At 41.2% G+C, this 24,268-nt stretch overlaps 1 protein-coding gene and 1 long non-coding RNA gene across 6 annotated transcripts in view; one reads left to right on the top strand and one right to left on the bottom strand.

The window, feature by feature from the left end:
- Positions 1-496: 496 nt before the first annotated feature.
- LOC308192960 lies at positions 497-6,532 on the bottom strand. Of its 2 annotated transcripts, none has more exons than XR_013949255.1 (2): positions 5,878-6,532; positions 497-2,762 (listed from the first exon to the last, which is right to left on the bottom strand). It is a non-coding gene; the product is annotated as an uncharacterized lncRNA (long non-coding RNA). The 2 variants fall into 2 exon arrangements; XR_013949256.1 differs by having other exon boundaries at positions 497-891.
- Positions 6,533-15,727: 9,195 nt separating this feature from the next.
- Positions 15,728-24,268, top strand: part of GYS2 (glycogen synthase 2) — a 49,547-nt gene continuing 41,006 nt past the window's right edge. Inside the window, exons 1-2 of one of the 4 annotated variants that reach the window (XM_080585752.1) lie at positions 15,728-16,552; positions 16,689-16,922. In XM_080585752.1, coding sequence (XP_080441878.1) covers positions 16,802-16,922 — 121 coding nt within the window. In that variant the 5' untranslated portion in view covers positions 15,728-16,552; positions 16,689-16,801. Of the gene's footprint in view, positions 16,923-24,268 lie in introns of all 4 variants that reach the window. The other 3 variants (XM_080585754.1, XM_080585753.1, XM_080585755.1) reach the window with 3 other exon arrangements.

Here is a 24,268-nt window from a genome sequence, read left to right as displayed (position 1 = left end):
CCTGCCTGTCCCGATCCCGCGCTCCGCTGCAGCACGCGTTTGCCCCGGAGCCGGTCGCCTCGGCAAGAGCGGCTTCCCCATTGTCGAATAGCTTCCCCACGTATGTTTAAACAACAGCAACCTAATCACCTTCTGTTACTTGGATTTCATCTGTAATATAAACTTATATCAAACATATACATTACTTAATGACTATATTGCCGTAGTACTTTTCATCTAACAGATACTTGTGGGTTTTGAACATAATAATTATTCTGTCTGTTTTGCTAATAGGATAGCCCATTGATACGTGAACTTTGTTTTTGTTTTATCCTGTGAAGGGCAATGTACATTTTTAACCACATTCCTATGTGTCAAGTGGTACCTTGGTCTGAGAGAAAATATTGTAGTGCTGTTGGACTGTATGACAAAGTAAGCAGGAGACGCAGTATGCAGGAGCACAGCAGAACACTTCAGAAAGCACTGAGGAGAACTGTTATAAGTGAGACCATACAAATTTCTTGGTCTATCAGAAATATTTTATTAATTAAGTAAGCAGGCACAAGCAAAACAGCGCTGGGCGGCTGGGGAGTCTCCGCTCCACCACAGCACGCAACTTTCCCTTTTCAGTGTCGCCGTTTTATAGCATCCAAGTTTCGGTTTGTCAGGACTTGTTGGACCTTCTGAAGCTGCGCAGTTCGTTGTTGGGGGTCGTTTTTCTTTCAATGATCATGCGTTGTGCTCGTGTTCAAGGGGGAGGGTAGTGAAGCGGGAAACAGTATTTCACAGAGTCTTTGTTTTACCAAGGATGTTTATCCAACACCCCCTCCCCACTATCTACTTGCTTAGTCTTCCCCCTTAACAAGGTCGTAAATTGCAAAACCTTATCTTCTCAGCAGATCCTCTGAATTCCTTTTAAAGACAATGAACAAACACCCGCTAATTTATCACAATCCCTCCTTTTTCTTTTTCTAACATATTTTGTTCATTGATGAATTTTTGAAGCACTTGTTTGCTCAATATTAAAGTTTCTGCGTCATCCTCCTCCTGTTCAAGAGATTCATATTTCGCACGCACAAGCATAAGGTGAGCTGCCTCTAATCGGTTTTTTTTTACAATCGCGATTATTCGATTGAATATACATGGTACAAAAGTTAGTGTTAATATGAGCAGCAACAAAGGTCCTGCTATAGTTGATAGCAGTGTAGTGAGCCAAAGTGAGTAATTAAACCAGGATTCATACCAATTCTGGTGGGCTTCATTTTCTATTTTTCGTTTTTCTAGCCCTTCTCTCAATTTAGTCATTGTATCCCTTACTACTCCAGTATGATCTGCATATACGCAACACTCCTCTCGTAGGGCTGCACACAATCCTCCTTGTTGTAGAAAAATCAGATCTAATCCCCTACGATTTTGTCGTACAGATTTCTCTAAAGCTGATATAGATTGCTCGATACGGGCCAAATCCTCATCTACAGCAATGCGTAGAGAGGTAAATTCTTGGCTTTGTTTTACCAGAGAGGTAATTTCAGTTCCGGCTCCTGCAGCCCCCAGAATCATCAGAGTGGCTAAAGTGACAGCCGTAATAGGCTCTCTCTTCCTTAAGTGTTTTTTTTTTTGCCATAGCATGTTGGATGTACATATACTCCTCAGAATGGTAAAGAATCCTAGGTATAATTACTACCTGTACACAAAAATCATGAGACGAGTTGAACAATTTCAAAGATAAGCATGGAGTTACCCCCAGAGACGAACATACCCATCTGGTGTTATCTGCTGGTATTAACCATTTTTCTTTGTCTAATTGTGTAACATTTTCTGTAATATTGCATAGATGGAACTTCTCACCAGGGACCGTGCCTACGCACCTGCCATTCCCAGTTACTTCCGTTAACGTTATTCCTACATCCCTTCCCCAATTGCATTGAGGGGGATCGGTTTCGTTTGAACGGGTGGTTTCTCCCAGATCCCCAATGGCGTCGTAATATGAGGGCCTTATATCAAGACATAACCAGCAAGGTCTAGGCACGTCTGGATTTGGTTGATTCAACAACTGATAACTAGCATTCATGATTCTCCATATGTTATTCCCGGTCACCCCTTCATTTCTAATCCCATACTCCGGGTTTACTGATTTATTAGCAACCTCCAGTGGTTTAGGGCTATTAGGAGTTAGCATTCTAAAAGCTTGTGTAGGCTGAATCCTCAAAACACTCCCCGACAGTTTCTGATTTGGTCCCACCCGTTGGGGACTCTTAGTCTCTTCCTTCTTTATATAGATGATGCCTTCCCTATCAGTCCCCCAGCAGTAGTTATCTGCTGAACAACATGGTGATCTTCCCATCTAATCAGGCTCCATTTAAAAGGTTTGTGAGGGTGCGCAGACCCAGGAACAGTGTAAACAATCGTACCCATTACTATGTATCGCAAAAAAAAATGGCTAGGGCCCATTTTCCAGAGTTCTTTACCTGGCCACGTAATTCCCCACCGTTTCACTCTCTGCCTCGCTTGTCAGTTCGGTTGCAGCGAACTACAAGGTGCAAGTTCTTCTTGGCAGCAGCAGTGTTCTTCAGGGGAGTTTCTCAGGTAACCGCGACCTTTTTCTGATCAAACAGGGTCCCCTCTCCTCCTTTTTACGATACATAGACAGTTAGACCATACTTATCGAGTTCGTTTCAACGTGAGCTTTAAGTCATCAGGGCCTGCGACTTTGCTTTTCTGGATCGGTCCTTTCACGCGACTGGCATGCGTTCACCCCTTCTCAGCCATCCGGATAGCCGTCTCTGTGATAAGTAAAACAACATAGGGGCCTCCCCACCGTGGTGTTAAAGACGTTTCTTTCCATGTCTTAATTAGAACCCTATCTCCAGGTTGTATCCTATGGATTGCTATATCTAGCCACCAAGCCTTTCGCTTGCAACTCCCTCCGTCAGTTCATAAGCTGTATTAAATAAGGTTTTAATTGGATATCCTGTACCTGGGGGTGATCAGATGGCATCTCTAAATCATAAGGCATACCATACAGCCTTTCAAAAGGTGAGATTCCGACATCGGCTCGGGGCTATGTCCGGATATTCAATAGTGCAAGCGGTAAACATTTCACCCAGGAGGTTTTAGTCTCTATCATAAGCTTTGTTAGTTGCTTTTAATTTCACCATTCATTCGTTCTACCTTTCCCGAACTCTGAGGATGCCAGGGAGTGTGATATTCCCATTTAATTCCCAGAGCCTTCATCGTGTCTCGGGATACCTTTGACACAAAGTGTGGGCCTCGATCAGAGTCAATTGCTTCTATTACCCCGTATCTGGGTATGATGCTTTCTAATAATATCTTTACCACGGTTTGAGCTGTGGCCCTTGCCGTAGGGAATGCTTCAACAAAGTTTGTGAGGTGGTCTACAATAACTAATAAGTATCTATATCGCCCCGTTTTTGGAAGTTCAGTAAAATCTAATTGAATCTTTGCAAAAGGTCGATGTGCCAATTCTCGTCCTCCTCCCGGGACCCTTTTTCTCATGTGTTGAGCATTTACCCTCCGACAAGTTATGAAATCATTTACGATCCTCTTTGCTATATTATAAATCCCTATACACATATAATATGTGGCAAATTGATCCACCAACGCCTGAGTACCCCAGTGCGTCTGTTTATGAAATCTCCGTAGCACCCTCATAGCTACTGATTTTGGTAACACTTCCCGTCCATCAGGCAGTACCCATTTCCCTTTATCGGTTTTTTTTTTTTTTTTTTTTTTTTGAACCCCCATTTGTGTCATCTTGTCTTCTTCTGTATTAGTGAAACAGAGTAAGGGGAGGGGAATGGGTCCATTCGACCACAGGGAGTTAGTCGGCCCGCACTTGTAGCAGTTTTTATAAGGCGGGCTTTCTTCCTCTGAACAATTGCATTCAATCCCATCAACTCCCCATTCACTCCAGCAATCATAACATGGAAATTCCTTTAAGCCTTTCCACAGTATTAAGTATTATATTAAGCATTATTATATATTATTATATTATTAATTATTATATTAATTATTATATATTAAGTATAAGTATTAAGTATTTCCCACAGTCTGGGCAATCTTCCCTCGTTCTTATAATTCTTATACTCATTAATGCTGCCCTTTTTGCCTCCTGATCTGCTAGATTATTACCCCTAACCTGAGGGGTGAGGCCTTTTTGATGCCCTTTTATATGTACTACAGCAATTTCTTTGGGCTCTCTGATAGCTTGTAAAACCTGGGTAATCAATTCCTGATGTATTAAACCTTTTCCTTGTGAATTGATGAGCCCCCTTTCTTTCCATATTTTACCAAATGTATGTACTACCCCATAAGCATATTTTGAATCTGTATATATTGTACCGCTTTTATTTTTCAACAATTTTAGGGCCCGCAATATGGCATATAGCTCGCAAGCTTGGGCAGACCAGCTAGGGCTCAAAGGTCCAGATTCCACTATCTCAAATGTTTTCTCGTTTACTAACGCGTATCCTGATTTTTGCTTTCCCTCGACTACTCTCGAGGAACCATCCACATATATCTGTTCACCGATGGGTAATTCCACCTCCTCTAGATCAGGTCTCAATTTCGTTTGCTCTTCTATATTTCGGAGGCAATCATATCCTAAGGACTCATTTGGTTCCCCATAAAGAAATTGAGCAGGGTTCTGTAGGGAGGTTGTTCCTAAGGTTAATTTTGGAGAGGAAATCAAAATTCCTTCATATTTTAATAATCTGGCGTCAGTGATCCATTTCTCTGCCTTCTGTTGCAGTACCCCGCATATATTGTGTAGAGATATTACTTTGATTTCCCCCCCAAAAGTGATCTTCTGTGCTTCTTCCACTAACAAGGCAGCAGCTACCACTACCTGCAAACAGTTTGGCCAACCCCGGCTAACCGGATCCAATAATTTAGACAAATAGGCCACAGGTTTTTTTTTTTTTTTTTTTTTTACTCCCTGCCCATTCTTGGGCCAGCACTCCGTATGCTGTGCCTTCTGTGCTGTTCACAAAAAAAAAACAAAACAGCCTCCTTAAATCTGGTAAGCTTAACACTGGGGGGGGCGTACTAGTTCCTCCTTTAACTTGTTCAGTCGTTCCTCATCTTCTTTTGTCCATTTGAGTAATCCATCCTTATTCAGCTTGTTATATAAAAATTTAACCTTTCCACTATAATCTTCTATCCATTGTCTACAGTATCCGGTCAACCCTAACAGTTGCCGTACCTGCCTTTTAGTTCGCAGGGATGCTAAAGCCAATATTCCACTGATTCTGCCTGGGTCTAACTTCTTAGTCCCCTTACTTAACTGGTGACCCAGGTACTTTATCTCTTGCTCCACAATTTGTAATTTTGCCCCTCCTTTTTCTTTTAAAGGGTACAGAGGATACAGATTAACTCGATTCTCTGAGCCAATCCAAAGGCTCGCATATTCGCTCCCCTCTAAACAAAAAGGTTCCTTTGCACTTACATAAATGTTTAAGGCTTGGCAAACCCAGTCTTCAAACGACCCGAATATGGGCCAATAATTTGCCTACCTCCCCAAACTTCAACACAATAATGAATCATTTTTACTTTATCCTTTCCCCGCCTAAAAGGGGAATCACTCCAATTCTTAATCATTAACCCCAGTGGACTATCTGGGGGAATAGGGGGCAACCTAGCACTAGGCATTACCCCACCCATGGGACCAGAAGGCTTACTCTTCTTCTGTCCCATCTTCCGGAGTGCCTTCACACACACACAGAGCCGCTTCCCCCTGGTCGTGGCCCAGTCCCTCGCGGGATGTGGGAACCGCACTACTGAGGGGTCCGCACTCACTTCGTCCGCAATTGGACGTCTCACACAGACGCACTCCGGGATCACCAACCCCAACCGAACGGATCACCGGCCTATACTTACCCACCCCGTGGGTCTTCGTTCGGTCTTCGTGCACAAAGATTGCTTGGGGTTACCGGTTTTATTTGCTTGTGCCTAATTTTGGGTTCCTCGGTGAAGGGCTCGAGCGGGATTTCCCGTTCCCGGGGCCGCCAGAATCGGCGGGGCGCCTCCCCTAGAGGGATTCCCAGTCAATCCGCCTTATCCGAGTCACGGCACCAAATTTGTTATAAGTGAGACCATACAAATTTCTTGGTCTATCAGAAATATTTTATTAATTAAGTAAGCAGGCACAAGCAAAACAGCGCTGGGCGGCTGGGGAGTCTCCGCTCCACCACAGCACGCAACTTTCCCTTTTCAGTGTCGCCGTTTTATAGCATCCAAGTTTCGGTTTGTCAGGACTTGTTGGACCTTCTGAAGCTGCGCAGTTCGTTGTTGGGGGTCGTTGTTTTTCTTTCAATGATCATGCGTTGTGCTCGTGTTCAAGGGGGAGGGTAGTGAAGCGGGAAACAGTATTTCACAGAGTCTTTGTTTTACCAAGGATGTTTATCCAACACCCCCTCCCCACTATCTACTTGCTTAGTCTTCCCCCTTAACAAGGTCGTAAATTGCAAAACCTTATCTTCTCAGCAGATCCTCTGAATTCCTTTTAAAGACAATGAACAAACACCCGCTAATTTATCACAAGAACTTGCTTGACTTTTATGATCTAAGACTGGTAATTTTATTTTGATTACTGTAAGGACCTAGATCCCTTGAATTTGCAGGTATATAGATACAGAGTACAGAATAGAAAGGCAGTCTGACTACTCTGCAAGTGTCAGGCAAGAGACAAGCAAATACTGATGGACAATAGAAAGAGGAGGGATGTTACTGTCAGGGTTGTACCAGAGGACCAGAACGTAGTCCTTCTGTGTTACACTTAGCCTTGAATGTATGCTATTACCACTGTATTTGTATCATGGCTTTACAAAGAAAACAAACGTTAAGGAGACAGAGCTTGAATTTTCCACCGTCCACACTTTGAGACAAATGAGTATGTAAGCATATCAATTATACCTATGTATTTTTTCTTATGAGTCCTATCCTGTAATCTGGTACCTTAACTTCATTGTGGTTGCATGGCTGTGGAATAGCTCTCCCATGTATGTTTAAACAGGAATCTATCACCTTCAGTTACTTGGATATCCTTTGCATCCTTCGTTTTATTACCAGTCTGCATAACAAGAAACTGTCTGTAAGCTTAGTAAAACATCAGTGCTCTTTGTGGTAATCAGACTTCACCTAAGCAAGAGGTGGGCTTGTTCTGAGCTCACCTGTAGTGTTGTACCAGCTCCTCATTTAGTAGTCAGAGGACAAAAATGGCTCAGGGAGTTGGAGGCAGGATTAAATAGTGAAATAGTGTTAAACAGAACATACAGGTGTAGAGTGATGGAAATGTTTTACATATGCATTTTGCTAGACTGGCAGTGCTTATAGGACTTTCGTAGCAGCTAACTTAGAACTGTGTTTTGTGATAAGTAGGTGACTTGTGAACTAAGCTGATCATAGAATTGCTGTTGCTGTGTTTACCCACTTCACACTGGCATTGTGCTGCAAATAAATGTTGTTTTCCTCAATTTACAAATATAAATCAGACAATTAAGCTGCACATTCACAGTGGTCTGTAGAAGCTGAACTCTCAACTAATGTCAGTGTGATCAGGAGCCCCAAAACATTTAAGTCAGATCCTTATACTGTGGTCAAGGACACAATACAATAGCATAACTAGGCCTCTCAGGGCAGTATTTAATTTTTGGTATTTCTTTCTTCCACGAGCAGTTCTTCCTTCATTCATGTCTCTGAATCCAACCTTTTATAAGTCAAAACTTTCAAAGCTTTTCAGAGATTACAGTAGACAGGGACTTCCTAAAATCCACACCAATCGCTGTGGTGTACTACATTTGTATAAACCATTTCATGAGATGCAATTGCTTTGTGAGTCATTACACTGTGCAAGCAAAGGAGTCATGCAAATAATTAACTTAGATGGTCTATTGGAGAGGTCTGACTTATGAGGCCTGGTTTTGCTCAGTGTCTGAAATGAGTAATTTACCTGCAAACATAAGCAACAACTCACAATCTGGCACATCAGTGGATGTACAAACTGAGGTTTCTAAGTGAATATTTTCTCTATTATACTCTCCTATTTCAGAGCTCTTCAAACCCTATTTAGTTGTGTTTACACATTCAACATCTGAGCTAAAAAAATCAAGAAATTCGTCAAAACAGAATGAAGGTGGATTCCAATCAGCAGAAAATTCTGGAAGGTAATATTCATAATTCTTGCTCTGTAGGATGTGCTAAATGAAAATGCAGAGGGAAGAAAAAAGACTTTTCTGTGATACGTTTTCTCTCTGTGCTATCAAATCTTTATTTCTGACAATGAGATAGAAATGCTATCATTTCCAAAGTTTCTGTTCATTCAGCCATCTCCAGTGCTATCACTGGGAATGAGTAGGCATGAGCAGCATCTATTAGAATCACATCAAACTCATTTTCCTGCCTCCATATAACAGTTGAGTAGTCCCTGATACTCTCAGCATGACAGTCTAGAATAGTATTTGTTGACATTCTGTTCATTTTACTGAGTTTGTTTTTTCCACGGTAAACTGTCATGCAGTAGAAGGATTTTTTTTTAATTTTTATTTTTTAATTACTGGGCTCATTCTGAATGCTCTAGTATTTTTTTGAAAAGATAAAAGAAGACAAATAAACTGAAACATGTCTTTGGACATGGGTAAAGGACATACAAAAGCAATAGAGAGGTTCTTAAAGAGACAGAAAAGATGTTAAGACCATACCCACCTTACAGGAAGTTCTTATATTCCACTGAGTAGGATTTCTGTTCATGTGGATTGTTGAATGGGGTTACATTTCAGCATGTATCTTAATGCTGATCATGATCACGGATAGATTTTTTTTTTTTCTGATTAAGCTCTTACTATACTATAACAAAATGAATGGAAATGCCTCTTTCAGCACTACACTCAGGAGTTTGCTGAACAGTCTTTCAAAGCACAGAAACCTGGGAAAGCCTTTGCAGCCAGAGAAGTAAAATGATGCAGTCCTGCCTGCTTGGGGAGATGAAGATAAGCTCTGTGAAAATGAGCTGCCAGAAGCTCTGTGAAAATGAGCTGCCAGCACTCCAAGGTCACACAAGATAAAAGAGGTGTACTAAGAACTCACAACTAGCCTGAGCTATTTAACATTTCTACCAAAAACACTCACTCACTCACTCACTAAAAGAATGTCCTTTGGGTTTTTTTCCTTCCTGTTTTACAAAAAGAAAGAACCATGATTATGAGAAGAGGTATCATGAGTAAAAAGCAAACTCCCAGTATGTTAGGCAAGTGAGGCTTCAGTCTTAAGTGTGATTAGCACTTGAAGAAAAAATGAAGAAAAAAACACCGCAAGTTACACAAACACACTAACAAATCCCAAAGCTAGATAAATATGACACAATCTGTGCTGACCACAGAAAACAAGTATGAAAGCTATGCACGTGTGTGTACATCTGTGAAAGTGTTTGTGTCTTCATCCATGGGTCTGTGTTCTAGATGGGAGGACAGCACCCTGTGCAGTAGAGAGGACAGGCAAAACAGTGTTAGTCTTGCATTTTAGTGCTAAGTTAGAGACACATCATATACCACATGGAAAATGTTGGTGTTTCTCAGAAATTGTGTTTACATGTGCCTGTGTGCTCTTACACGTTTATCTCCCAAAAGAACTTGGTGATTTTTTTCAGTCTCTAATACCCAGTACCAGTCTGGAGACTCCCTCTCGCAGAATGTGGGCTGAATGTCAGTCCTTCGTGAAGAGATCACTTCAGATACCTGAGGTGACCTAAAAAGGGAAACAATCCCAAATCTCTACTCACATGGGAAAATGACATATGCAATTCATAGCACAGCTTTTATGCATTTAACAGTCCTTGGTCACTGCGGCATTTATTTCAAACTTTAAATGGGATGGCAACATTTTGATTTGTTTATCCAAGTTGCAGGATCCAGCTTACTTACTGGCCAAGCTACCCTGACATCTTTTTCCAAAGCCAAGTCCAAAAGGATTAAAATTAAAATTGCCTGTGGTGAACTGATGTCTGCAGGATGACTCTCATTCTCTCTCCTGGATGAAGCAGCAGAGGCCACAATGCTCTGCAGAGCTGTGAATGTCAGCCTCGCAGATCACTCAGTATGAACTCTTTTTTGGGGTGTCATGGAGTCCATGCACTACTTCACTATTTGGGACAAAACTATACCAGAGTTTACTGACAAAATTCCAACGTGTCATATGACTTGCTATAACTTAAGGTGCTTCACCACCTCGTCTCCCTGCTGGCCATTTCACAGGGTTGCTGCACTCCAAGGGTCAGCCACCTTCCAACAGGAGGAGAAAATTCCCCACTCATGAGATGTGGAACATGAGATGTGTGAGGTGTGGAACATTTCTTGGACTTGCATGAAGCAGTGGCGAATGTTGTTCCCTTACAGCTGGAGATGGTGAGTTCAGGTAGGCAATTAGGGCTGTCCTTAGGGTATTTCTGAACTACTCCCTGATCTTTCCTAAACTCTACAATGACCCTAAATGACCAATCTGCTAGAAAATGCGCTAATCTCTCTGCGAACAGCTTTGTCCTCCAACATCTCTCTTCTGCTAACAAAGTCAGGGAACACTCAGCTGAGGACTTAGTGAGCCTCACTTCTCATGATATTTGCAGAGCTCAGGAGAGCTCATGTAGTACAGGTAAATGGTAGCATAAAGGAACAGTCCAGCTGAAGGGTTCCAATTCCTCAACAGTTAAGGCCCTGATGATCTGATCTAAAATGGCAGCCATTGCAAGAAAAGCAGTTGGCAACACTGAGAAGCATTCCTACGCTGTTCTGAAGAACAAGTTCCTTTCACTTTAATAGGTATTCTGCTGTGGTAGGAAAATAAAATTGTTTAGCTCTTTGTTATGCCACATAACTGTTACTATCCTCTCATCAGTAATTATGATTTTTCTCTAAAACTAAATTATTCCTTTCATAGCAACCTAAATGCCATGAAGACCTGAATATTTTTGTTGAGCATTTTAACAGATATAAAGAAAACGTTTTGTAGTGCTGATATAAACTAGTATCTATCAGTCTGTGGCTGTAAGGGGCTTATAACCATAAATATACAATTATCATTAATATTTTTGGGATTCAGGATTGCCTACAATTTGAGAGTATCCTCAGCCAGGAATTTTTCAACAACCATTTATTCCTGAATGCAGGCCACATAAGTCACCATGGCAGACCTGAGGTTGAGGCTCAAGTCTTCCACCAAACTGAGACTGCTTAATAATACATGATTTTCTAGCAACAGCATTAGGAAAGGGAGGTCACTTATGATCCATAAAAACATACCTGAAAAAATCAACTAATCGATAGGTTAGGAGGATGGTGGTAAACAATTCAAACACATTACTTAGTCATGCTTGCTTTATTATTCTGATTTTCACAGTGGGGTCAAAATGACACCTACATTGCATGGAGATCAAAGGAACACCTTTAAAAGGTAACTGAATAGACAAAATAAAACAATGAAATTCAAAACAATAAAGAAGGGAAGAAAAAGCTGAAAGGAAGAGAAAAAGAAATACTATATTATTATCATACTGCTTTTCTTAAGCCAACAACAGCCTCAGCAAACAAATGTTGGTAGTATATCACTTTTAAAGAGTGGATCTTATTTGTAGGGGCATAAAACAAAACTCAGCCCCTCTCTTTCTCATTTCTTTAAGTTTCTTTATAAGGGTTTGTCTAGCCTTGGCAGCCCACGCTAGTGAGCTCTAAGAGCTCACTTTATTAAATATCCTGTCATTGCTCTTTATTTCCTCCCTTTCCTGTGTATCTCAGCCTGAAGCAGGGGCTTTTCTTCCTGACAAAAATCCCCAACTTTGCTGATTGTCTTTTGATTCTGTTTCCATGGTCTTCATAAAACTAAGGTTTATCATGAAACAGGATTTAGTAAGAAGCACTAAACAGCCTTTTGGACAAAACAAAACAAAACAAAACAACACAGCACAGATGTTGGATAATCATGTTAATACCATCAGTGCCACATACTGCTCTATTTCTAAAGTACAGTGTGTGTACATAAGTAATTGCTACAAACCGTCATAACTTCCTCTTCTAAAACTTTACTAGATGTTTATGAATACTTTTTAAATCTATGTCTGATTTTTTCCTACATTTGACCACAGTTCTCTTTACAAACTCCCACACATTAACAGTGTTTCTTCCCCAGAGTGCACTTTCTCACTTGCAGTCAGGGGGGTTGAAGTTGATTTTCCAACAAAAAAGAATGTCCGAAGTGGTTCTTCACAAGGGACTGAGGGGTCTTTGGTCTGAAGCCAACATCCGTAACTCACTTGCTCAGGTGATGTGCTGAGTTAGCTTTTACAGAAAATTTTAATCTACCCAAATAGAAGGAGTAGGATCAATGCGAGTGGAGATGACAACAACGTGGGAGGTAACAGTTTCAAAAAGAGCTTTATATAGGGCAGAGTGCATGTCATTGTCCCTGTCTATATCCACAAAACTGTAGAAGATTTAAAAAACAACAATACACATATTGTACAATTTCTCTTCAAAGACCTTTATAAGCCTTCTCGTTGTCCAGTATCCTTGCAAGCAATAATAGTTCACTTCTGTGGGTTGAAAAAGAATTTGGTGAGATAACAAATGATGCCTATCTGAACTGAGTCACCTTGCATTACCAGAGAGCCTTTGTGTACCTTTGTGATAAGAGTAATAAGGGAACTGAAAGACTGGACTCAAAACCAGTTTCACTGGTTTGCAGATTTCTGGAAATAGTTTCAAAAAAGTTATATTTTATAAACTACTATTCTGGGTATGTTTCCATCTTTCAGCAGTTGTCCTTTCTGTTACGTTTAAAAGGAAAAAAAAACAAAAAAAAGTGTAGTCACACCCTGTCTCTATGACAAAAAATGTCACATTGCTTTATTGTTATCTGTGTCCCCTTTTTACCAATTGTACCTCAATGCACTTGGCATGGAAGGTGACTATCCTGTTCCTTTCTGCTCTTGGTGACTGTGCCTCCACTGAACATGCTAAAAGTTTGCCCATTCTTACTGCCAGAATATAGCTTTTCTCCTGGAGATCTCACTTTGCTGTACGATCACAGGCACAGGCATTACCTCATTTAGGACAGTAAATGTAAACAACTCCAGATGCATCATAGAGACCCCAAACATAACCCTAGCAGGCCATAAATATAATGAACAGGGCCCTTTGCCCTCTAGCAATTAAGACCATTTGCAAGGATGAAAGTTTTTGAATGGGCTGTTGATCTAACCTTTCCTATGCACTTCATTTGCTTTTCCCTCACTAATAATAAAAAGCAGGTATCTGGGATGGCCCTGTATGAAAAAAGCTTCATTAAGACAAACAGATCAGATGTACTCAGAATATGAAGGAAAACTAATGTTCATAGTGCTATTGAGCACTTTTGGTCAGAAGAGCTGAAACACTTAGAAACTTGAGTATCCTCTCCAACTCCAGAAAGGTAAAAACAAAGTTCAGAAGAGTTTCATGAGTTGCCCAGGCTCACATCATGACAGTGTTGCCAGTGGTTGTGAAACTTTCTCATGATGTCTGATGATTGCAAACCCATTCTCCAAGGCTTAAGGAGTTACGTCACGTTTTGCCAACTCCAAAAAGTAAAAGTATCCCCCACCTAGAAACAAAAGCTAGAAAGGTGTGATGCCTAGGAACCCTAAAATCACAGACTACATAAAGAGCTTAAAAAAATTATTACTACGACTTCAGTTCACTGTTCTAAAATTATTCACATGTTTTTTAGGCTCATCACAGCTTTTGAATGCTTGGGGACAATGGTATGTCAGTGAGCCAGTGCCACTCTTCAACTGGCATCACTGCTAAAGGTTTGCTTGCCATCTGTGGAGAGGTAACTGATGTGGGCAGGATAACTTCAACATCCTAAGTGTGGCTCTAAGGACTGTAAAGGACTCTGCAGGACTCTGCAGGACTCTGCCAGCAGTGATAATGGGGCTCACGCACCTGGAAACACAACCGTTTTTTTCCTCTGGAAAGCTGAAGCTTGTGGTAGTTTTTCATAATGAGAGCCAGCAGGCACGAGTTTCTTGGGCATGGATCTCATTTTTGCTCTACAGAAGTATGTTTGTGCCACCTAGCACCATAAACAGAGCCACCGACAGTGTCGCTGGTGGTTGGCTCTGCCTGGCATCCCTTCACCAGCTGGCGGTGTGGCCTAACATGGCTGCTTCGGCTGCTGGGTGGCCTGCGGGCTGGACAGCAGCAACGGGGCCTCGTGGGCCAGTGACCCTGGCTTGGAGTCAGGCTGTGGGCTAACCCTTTAAGATGCCCAATTTTGCAGTGTGTCCGTTGACATTGGGCTCACAAAACCCTATAGGATTAGGACGGGCTTGTGTGATAGTTTGTTCTTGCCCTCTCAGCTAGGGTGGCATTCGTGAGGCTGGCAGCCTTGTCCTCAGGTTTTCCAGATAAAAGCGTGACTCAGCAAAGTTGATGGTTCAGAAATGAGGGGACCCTTAAAATATAACATCTTTTTCTTCTAAATAACATGAGTTTTAAGCTATAGGATGATCTGATTTCCTACCTATTCCACATAGTAAAAACCACAGCTGCTCCAAAAGTAATGATTCTCAGCTGGGCTTCTTTTCATAAAGTGATAAATAGCACAACTCCAACCACTGAGACAAAAAGACACCCAGCCAATAAAACCCTGAATCTTGCCCTGGGCCGGCAGTTAGCCTAGAAAGAAAACCTTTTTTCTCCCAAAGTCCAGCTGGGCCTGTGGGTGAAGTGGCACAGCATAGCTGAGCCCTTCTGGCAGCTCCTCTGGCTGGAAAGGCAAGGCAGGATTTGTTTTCACCTTCCTATCTCTCCTCATTCACCAGCAGTGCTGCTCTGTCCCTTCGAACACTTGCCAGGCTCTTTACTGAGCCAGCTCTATTTCCTAACTTGTTAGAAGGGTTTTCTGCGGTCTTAGGTTAGTTCTGAGAGCTGCTGTGAATGCCATAAGTGCAGAGACAGCATAAGCAGCGTCAGTGGAAGAGTAAGTCTTTTGGTGATAATTAGCTGTTAAGATTGGCTCAGCTGTGTTATTGTATTACATTATATTATATTTGTGTTGTATTGTATTGTATAGTATTATATTATATTATATTAATTATATTGAGTGATTGTCTTCCAACAGACATGCATGCAGTCCCCTCTGCTCAATCTGGGCTGAAATTTGCTGCCTGGGAATCACGCCTGGGTTGTTTTCCAGCACCTTTTGCTGCTGGTAATGTCAGCTTCTCTCAAGTACTGCGACTACTGATTCACTATCATGTAAGCCACTATTCTTGCAGTCTGGCAGCACAGTGAGAATATAAAGGGAAAAGTAAATGGTTATGCTGTGATAAACATTGGTCTAAGCCATAAGTTCACCCACAGCTCACAGAACTGTTTGTTTACAGTGTTCCTTAAATTTCTGTCCTTATTTCACAGGAAGCTGACCTCTATATGCAATTATGGGTATTGCAGTATTTATTACTGGTTCTTATATTGTAAAGAGTAGGAAGTCATTTTTTTTTTACACAGGTGAGCCACCTGTCTTCTAAACCAATCACTTTGGAATTGTTTTGTCTATCTGTGCTACTATAAAGTCCACACTTACCAGTGCAACATTATTCTCCACAATGCTAGTGATGCCCTGGATCTCACCTGGAGATTTGATCCATGCTGAATTCCGGATTTTGGTCAGGTTGTGGTCTAAGCTCAGAATCGGATTCAATCTACACAGCTGTCCCAGAAACACTGGGCTCTCAGCATAAGCACTTAAGTATCTTCCCAGCAGGCAGCTGCTCTGTGGGGCTTTGAGGGTCTTAGGTTGCGAGTTGGAGCTATAGCTCTGCACGTATGTGTACACTGCTTGCAGTATCCCAGCTCTGTGCTGGAGCAAGACAGGGCTGTACTCTTTCCTGGGCAGAGAACCTGGGCCCAGAGGCCAGAGAAGAGCTGTGGCATAGAGAAAGAGAAACCAGCTGGAAAATAGGGGACCAGACCTGCAGAGAGGGCTATCGAAAATGTGTGCCAAAGTAGGGACAGAGCATTTGTGGTTCTGTAAAAGCTCTCAAGACTGCAGGTTTGCTCTAGAGCAGAATGAAATCAACAGCTTGCACAGAGCGCTAGGGACACAGCTGGAATTAACTGTGGAAAAAGGGTGTGAGGTAAAATAGTGCTTTGGGACTGATGAACTGAACAAGAATTAGGTAACAGTGCTTTACCTGGCAAGTCATCTAAGAGATATCACGTAGAAAAAGTCTACTTACCCAGCTAGTGAGTGGCCAGTGGATAGAGAAGGTCCATGAGTGCTAACAGGCAGGGTGTATGTCGAGTGGAGGACTCGGGGGCTGGACTCAAATCAGGTGGTGAACTCAAAGTGTCCTCCCTACTGGAGTTTGCTCAGGGCAGTGCTGAATTTACAGCTGTCGAGTTTCAGTTGTTCCTGAGGTGGTAGATAGTGAATGCTGTGGCTGGGAAGCTCAAAACTAATTTTTATGTCCCTCTAAGGAAAGAAGAAAGAGGCCTGGGCCCAAAACAGTCAAGACCTTTCTCAGGTCAGTCTTAAATTCTTACCTCTGCCCGCAGCTGCTTCTCAAGCCCTGAGGATTTTGCTGAGCCAATTTAATGCTGGTGGTCAGACAGTTTAAACCCATTAGCTGCCAGCTATCTGAGTAAATTTTCTCCTCCCAGCCCAGTGCACCAGAAGACTACTCCAACCAAAACTGCAGAGAATTGCCACATTAACTGAACATTTGATAATAAATCTTGTGGCCTGTGTGGTGAGCATTTAAGGGCTGAAGAAAATGCCACTGGCTAGATCACTGTCCATGACCTCTCTTAATGGGCTTCCTCAGTGGGAGGATGAAGACCTACCAGTGGAGGATTTGTTGCTCTTTGAAGTTTCTTGGGAAGTTACCAACAAAGGTTTGTACAACACTCTGAGGAGTCAGAATGGCTCTTTTCGTGGAAGTTGGGGAGGCACGAAGGACTTGGGCATTGGAAGTTGGGGGAGGCACGAAGGACTTGGGCATTAAGGGCATTAAGGGGAGACTGGGGAAGAGTTGGCTGCATGGTTGTATTGGAAGAAACAAATGTGGCATCCGTATGTGACTATGCTTGCTGTCTGTGGGCTGCATCTGCGTGTAGCTATATGGAATGAGCGTGGTAGAGTCAGGATTTCTCTGCATTTGTGTGTGCACATGATTCACCACCAGGGCTACGTAGTTTAAACAAACATCCAAGTGTTATGCCTGGGTGTGCATGTGTATGGATATATAGACATTGGTTTGTAAATATTTATCTTTTACCTTCCATGCAAATTCACTTGGGAATGTAATGTATGAAAAGAAGCTGTAAAACAGACACCAAATTCAGAGAAGTTTAGGAGTCTCTCTCAACCTTCTGCAGCACCGTGGAGGAGAGGGAAGAGGACAAATTTGAAAAAAGCATAAATAAACATAGCTGCATTGAAGCCACTGAACAAAAAACAGATGTCAATGACCAGCAGTCTTTATGCCAACTGAAACCTTTTTGGACAGGTCTTTGCAAACACGGGTAGTGCCAGATATGGACTTCATGTTTTGTGCATGTGTACAGATTCAAAATCTGTGCACTGCATGCAGTTTTGCACACAAAGTCCACACTACTTGTTATGCAAAGATCTTTCTGCCTCCATTTCTTATTCCCTCATCAAATCATCCCCCTTTCAGCTAGGTGTAGTTTACCAAGCAGGAACATGTTTCAGCTTTGTCACAAAAGTGAGTTAGTATGAGTAAATGATTGACCTGTGTGTCTTACTGTCCTGACAGATAAATAGATTAGTCAGAAGAGGGGATCTGTAATCTGTTAAGATTTTAACCCTAAAGGGGAACTGTGTGTGAGAGGAATAGACAGTTCTAGGGTTTATTGCTGTGGTGAAATCGAAATTACTGTTCTGTGATAGCTTCCGGTATTTAATCTGCACTGCAGTGCAATTTTACTTTGCTCTTATTAGTCTAGAGAGGAGTGTCAGTACACAGAGGTAGTCCCGAATTTATACACTTCGAATCCCTGTGGGCTTATTTTTCATTAGTTTTAGTCACTCTTTTTGAGTTGGTCTTCTACCGACAGAACTTGGGCCATGCAGAGTTTACTTTTGCATTATGCATGATAAGTAAACCACTGGAAACCAGATGGCAGCATAAATCTGGCAAATTCAGGTGTTCTTGCTCACATTTCTGAACTCCATGGTATATATATTTACAAGTGGATAAACATTTTTTCCAATTAGTTTAAAAATAAGGTGCCGTTCATTACACCACTTATCAAACCCTTGCATTCAAATGGAGCTGACTCAGCTAATCATAGCAAACAATATCTTCATTAGAACTGGATCTCTGTTCAAATATTCCATTAGCTGACCCTGACTGGAAATATTTGTGCAAAAATTCTTTAATAAGCCCATTTCAGCTTATTTTTCTGTTAAATTCTTGATACGGAAGGCTATTTCTCTATATGTTCCATGCACTTGAATGTCAAAGTCACATGGTGAGATACTGTTCCCTGGTGACCTAAGTTTTATAAACAGTTCTTGGAAAATGCTAGGGCACTGTGCTTCTTAGGAGAGAGTGTAGCCAACAAAATGCAGGGAGAGTCATCACAGAAGATATACAGGCTTAGAAAATATTAGCTTACACTGTATTTTTCCTGTCTCCTTTGGAATAAGGAAGAACTGTTCATTTGTCTGAATAGCCTGCCCCATATAGATTTAATACTGCTACATGTTTTAGTGTTTTAGTTTTAATGTTGCTAATATTGAGGGAAATAAAAGCATTAGCTGGGTTTATTGTCTGACAATTTTGATCATTTAACATGACAGTTTATTACTTCTTTTCTGGCAATGCGAAGCTGTATCAGGGTAGTTCAGTGTGAAATTTCTTCACACTGCTAAAGTGGTGTGGTGTAACGTTGCTGCTGCCTACAGGAGGGAGTTCAAGGCTTTTTATCAACTTTGTGTTTTTATCAACTTTGGCTATGGGTTCATTTCCTCCTTGACTGCTTCTTATTAGTTCCTCCGTTTCTCTGTGGCAGTGACAGTTAGACTGAATATCTTCTTCCCTGTTACTCCTCAGGGAGGAACATGCTACCAGGGCTTACAGATGGGTATCTGTTCACACTCTTGTAAACAGTACCCTTTACAGGTAGCTCTGCTCAGCTGTTTTTTCAACCTCCCACATATATTCAACTTCAGAGTTTGAGGATGATGAAGGGTCCTGCAGATTGGAGTATATCTGATTGTGTAGTGTGGGAAGGTCTTCATGTGCCAGGCTGCTGATGGGGAGAGAGGGTTTACTGGGATTTCCTTGAGCAGGAGATGATGCTGGTTGATGCTGTGGCACTTGATGCAGCTGTAGGGAGGGATGAGTCAGTTGTATGGATTAAATACTCTTGGATCTACAGGTATCCATTATTTCCAGAGTCTCATAACTTCTTTCTCAGCAGCTGGCACAGTGAAAGTGTCTCTGTTTTTTAAGTCTAGTTCATTTAACACATGCTCTATCTAGGCAAAGTTTTCTTCTTCGTCATGCTTCCTTTTTATATGGTGTTCTGGTGCTGCCTGCACTAAGTGACATCTGACATATGTGTTGGAAAGCACAGGCATTTCGGTTACTCTTCTTTCTTCTTTGCTTACATCCTCTGGCTGGTGCAAGCAAAGACAAGATAGCTGAAGAAGAGAATGAAAAATAAATTAAAAAAATAATTTGCAAGTGTGACTCTCCCTCCACCTTCCCTCAAGTCATGTGAAAAGGAATTTGCCACTTAAAACATGAGCACAATGTTGAAATCATCTTGCATTTAAAGTCCACTGCCAGAGATGTGACAAAAGTGCAGTTTGTGATGCAAGATTTTCTCACTTTCTTTGACTTTCTACTGATGGGCAAGTCCCACATTGTGAAGTGGATCTACTGTGTTTCTGTGGCAGAAGGGGAAAAAAGCAGGCAGATGAGCCCCAGTGCACTGCCATGCCACATGGTCTGGTGGTAATCATGGGGAAGCTCTGCTTCTTTCACCTTTCCTTTCCCTTTTCTCCTGCACAGCATGCTTCAATAAAGCCAGGTGTGGTCATATCTCTGTGCATGTTGCAATGGAGGACTGGTTTTCTTTCCTCCGTAACACGAAGACTGATAAAACTGTAAAGACAGGAGCACAGACCAAGTGGCTACAAGCTCTGTAGGTCTTGTGTCCAAAGTTCCAGAGATGGAAATTGTCAGCAGGGAGCCAGAGGTCATTACAAGAGTATGGAGACTGCTGCAGCAGTCCTGGAAATTTTCCACAGTGATCTTTTGTCCTTGCTCCCTCCTCTTCAACCTCTTTTAAATGTTTTCCCCAATGATAATTGAACTATTTAATCTGGGTAGAGGAGAAGTCTAATCTGTAAATTGCCATAACAGTTAGTTGTAGGGTAGTGGGTTTTCTGATACATTAATGAGAAGGGGCTGCAAACATTCAAAATCTGGTCTGTGCTCTATAAAGATGCCTTTAAAGTGACTCCATGGATACTCAGATCTGTATCTCCTTCTGCTGTACTTCTTAACAGCTTTTAGATAGAAAGTAGAACAGTGCTTAAAAATGCTGGGCAGGTGGCCAGTTTGTATCATCATTCAGCTGTGGACAGATTAGCTCAAGAGTCACTGGTAGATGAATTAAATATTTTTTTCCATCCCTACTGGAATGAAGACTCTACTAAAAACAAACCTTGGTTCAGGTCCCCATGGAGCAGAGCTCTGTATATAGTTTCTCTGGTGAAAATCTGGCCCTTAGAAATTAAATCCTGTATTCTCTGAAGTCAGTAAGACCAGAACTTCAGCCCCTCTGTGTTAAATATCTTTCCATGATGAAAGTTGCTTGGGAGAAGGTGAACGCTGGAGTCTGTGACACACGAGAGCTAGAACACTTTGGAGATTGAGAATATGTTACCATCTCTCTTATATAATTATATAAGATATACTTGTTATATCTATGTATCTATCATCTGTATAGATAGATTGGTATGTATATATGTATGGATAAATATATATATCTATGAAAGAAAAAACATATTCTCATAGGAAACTTAACATAAGCACTGCATCAAAGCCCTTTGCATTTTTACAGTCTGGTGGCATACCAACATCAAAGAAATCTCAAATGCAGTCCTTTTTATTCAGGGTGATGCACATAGGAATAGCTTCTGTATTGTGGCCATCTGTCATAAATTTCAGTGTTTCGGCATTATTACAAAATACATTTGGAGTGCCAGAATTTCAAAGAATATGGAGAACTTTTATCTTCTGATGAGTCCTGGCCACAAAAAAGTAGCCAAAAATACATGAAAAGCATCTGCTATCTGAAGAGGCAGTGTATTTTTCACTTGACATATTTTACTCTAAAAATAGTGCCCAGATACACACAATAAATAAATAAATAAAAATCCAACCAAACATTAGAAGAAATGAGTTCATGCCTAATTTTATCATGTCTGTAGATCAGAGATACATTAGGATGGGAAGGGGGGGAAAGAATAGCTGATATAACTAGTAATTGCAGCAGTAAAGTCAGTTTGAACCCTGAGCCTGGGATCCCACTTCCCTCTTGAGTTGCACACAAGCATGGCTCCCAGGAAAGTATCTTCAGAGTGGCCCGGTGAGGCTGTGGCAAAGCAGCTGAAGTGCCCTGGGAACAGCCTGATCCTCTGCCTCTGTAGCAAAAGTGTGTGGGGAAGAGCTCCTGCACGGTCCTGGAGGTGGTCCTGGAGGTCGCCCTGGAGGTCGCCACTTATCTCCGTCTCAGTTGCATAGCTTCTCTTTCTGCCTCTCTACTTCCTTCTCGGTTTCTGTGGCTGCTTGCCTCTCTCCCTCCACAATGTGGGGTGGGTGGGAGAGCAAGTAAAATGAATGGTGGGTATTTCTGGCAGCTTTGAGAAGTTTTGGCAATTCATGCTCAAAGGGTCCTACCTCCAGAAGCCATTTTTTAGTAATGCAGCTCCTGTGTATTCCTGCAAGTTGTGGCCACATCTCATCAGGTGACACAAAGCATTTGCAATGAGTCTTTGCATATAATAGCTTGCGACAGAAAGAGCATGTCTTCTGCAGGGTTAGATCTTGCACAAAGATCTCCAGTTGCACAATGAGGTTTCCACTTCTGCCTAATGCTGTCCTCAGCAGTGATACAGTATGGGGAGACTGTTCTTGACTCGCAGGCCTTTTATTTATTTAGATAGATCTGATGTCTGTCTTTGAGGGCTCTAACTACTGCTTGGATTTTAAACATGCAGCGGAAGTAATGCACCAGGACTGAAAGAAGTAAATGGCTAGTGTAATGTAGATAAATTTTCAGATAAATTTATAGTAATGGCAAAGTATATGAAAATATTCAAACTTTAAACAATAATACTATGAAATATTTTCTGAGCAGATATTTTATATTCATCTACTTTCTAGAGAGGTCACTAAAAAAACAGTCAGACTTTCTTAAATAGACAAAATCCTTCTTTCCCAAACATTTTAGTTCTCCTGTCCATGCCAGTTTATTTTTCCCTGGAAAAAAAAAAAGGAAGAGGGTGAATGGAAATAAATGGGGAGAAAGATTTGCTGTTAATTTCTTTTTTAACTTGATTCCCTTTTTCTGGCAGAAAAGTTAAAAACAAATTTTAAAAAGAAATAATAGAAATATGTTTATTTCAAGGACATTTTAAAACCATAAGAACTTAAAATATTGAATAAAACATTTTGGTGGAGATCAAAACACTAAATTAGCGCTTTATCCACATTTTACTGGTAATGCTCCATGTTTACAATGTTTATTTATGATCTGAACCAGTTCTGTGGATCTGATGTCTCCTGATACTGCATCTATTTTTTATTTTGTCTTTCGTTGTTTGTTTTAAAACCTGTTTCAGATAATAAAACTTCAGAGGCTGAATACAGAAACTTAAAATGTTATGAGATTTTCATATATTCTTGTTGTTTGGAAAGGTTTTCTATCTACGATATGACCTTAAAACATCTGATTGAGTAAGAATCAGGAGGTTTACCAAATTGTTGGAGATAATTTGAGAATTCTGCTAGGGTTTGCATGTTTACTTTCAGCCGAACTCTTACTTGGTAGAATGTGTAATACGTGGCTTCCTAATATGGGTATTTCCAGTGAATTCTACATAACCTCGCAGATGTAAGCCATCTCTTCATGATATATAATATATTCCTTGAATTTGTTTTGGGAAAGAGTAATTTCTAAAGTCAATATGTTTTTCTAGACATTGTTCTTTTCTTCTCAAGATCTCTTTTTTAATTTTTTTAAGACCTGTGGACCACCACAGGTCCTGTGACAAAGGTGGGTTGCAAGGCTGCCCTGTCACTGCATGGCTTACAGGGACAGAGGTGGAAAACAGGGAGGGAAGAGCAACTAGTTGACTCTTGCATACCGTGTTCAAGACTAGATAGATCTGTATTTACTCATTAGGGGATGTCGCAGTCCCGTCCTCTTACGTATGTAATACAGCACTTATTTTTAAAATAGACAATACTTTGGTGGAAGGTGCTGCACACATTCATATTTGCAATGTAGGCTACACTTGTTCCAATTTTAACAATTTTAGATTAGTGATAGAACATGAAACCTCTTGCTTTGAGGATTGGGGGTTAAATCTATTTTCATGGCCAGTAGTCAATGAAATTCATCACTCCCTCTACTTCTCTCAGTGATTTGTGTGTAGTGCCAGCTCAGTTGTTACCACATGCACTTCCACATCGCAAAGAATGTGGTTGAAAAGGATAACTTCTGCAATAGAAGAAGCAGCAGGCTGCACTTGGGATGCAGTATAATTAAGACTTGGCATGTGAAAGTGGAAGCATGAACCTCAGGATTTGAATTCCATAGTCTGAATGTAAAGACTTCAAGACCTGAAAGGGGGGAGGGGGGCAACATAAAAGAACATATTGGATGAATATTTGTGGTGTGACTATTAACACATGAAAGAAATTTAAAAATAAAACAATCATAGACTTAGATAAAAGTAATAGGTAAGACTAGAAAGCATCCATTTGTGGTCAGAGGAGGGTTTGAGGGAACCCATATGCCGTCACCCAGAATTAAGCAAAGTGTTAAGATTGCCATTTAAGGATTACTTGTGGTCTGCTATCAGTGAATACTCCTAAACTGAGTGGTGAAGCTCTGGTCCCAACAGACTGAATTCCTATTTATTTGAGTCTGGGTTTCACTTAAACTCTGAATGTGTGAACTGGCTTAACTAG

Source organism: Anser brachyrhynchus (assembly GCF_964034855.1).
Source record: "Anser brachyrhynchus genome assembly, chromosome: 1".
Classification (NCBI taxonomy): Eukaryota; Metazoa; Chordata; class Aves; order Anseriformes; family Anatidae; genus Anser; species Anser brachyrhynchus.
The sequence above is the reverse complement of the archived record's forward strand: the minus strand, read 5'-3'. Positions and strand labels throughout refer to the sequence as shown.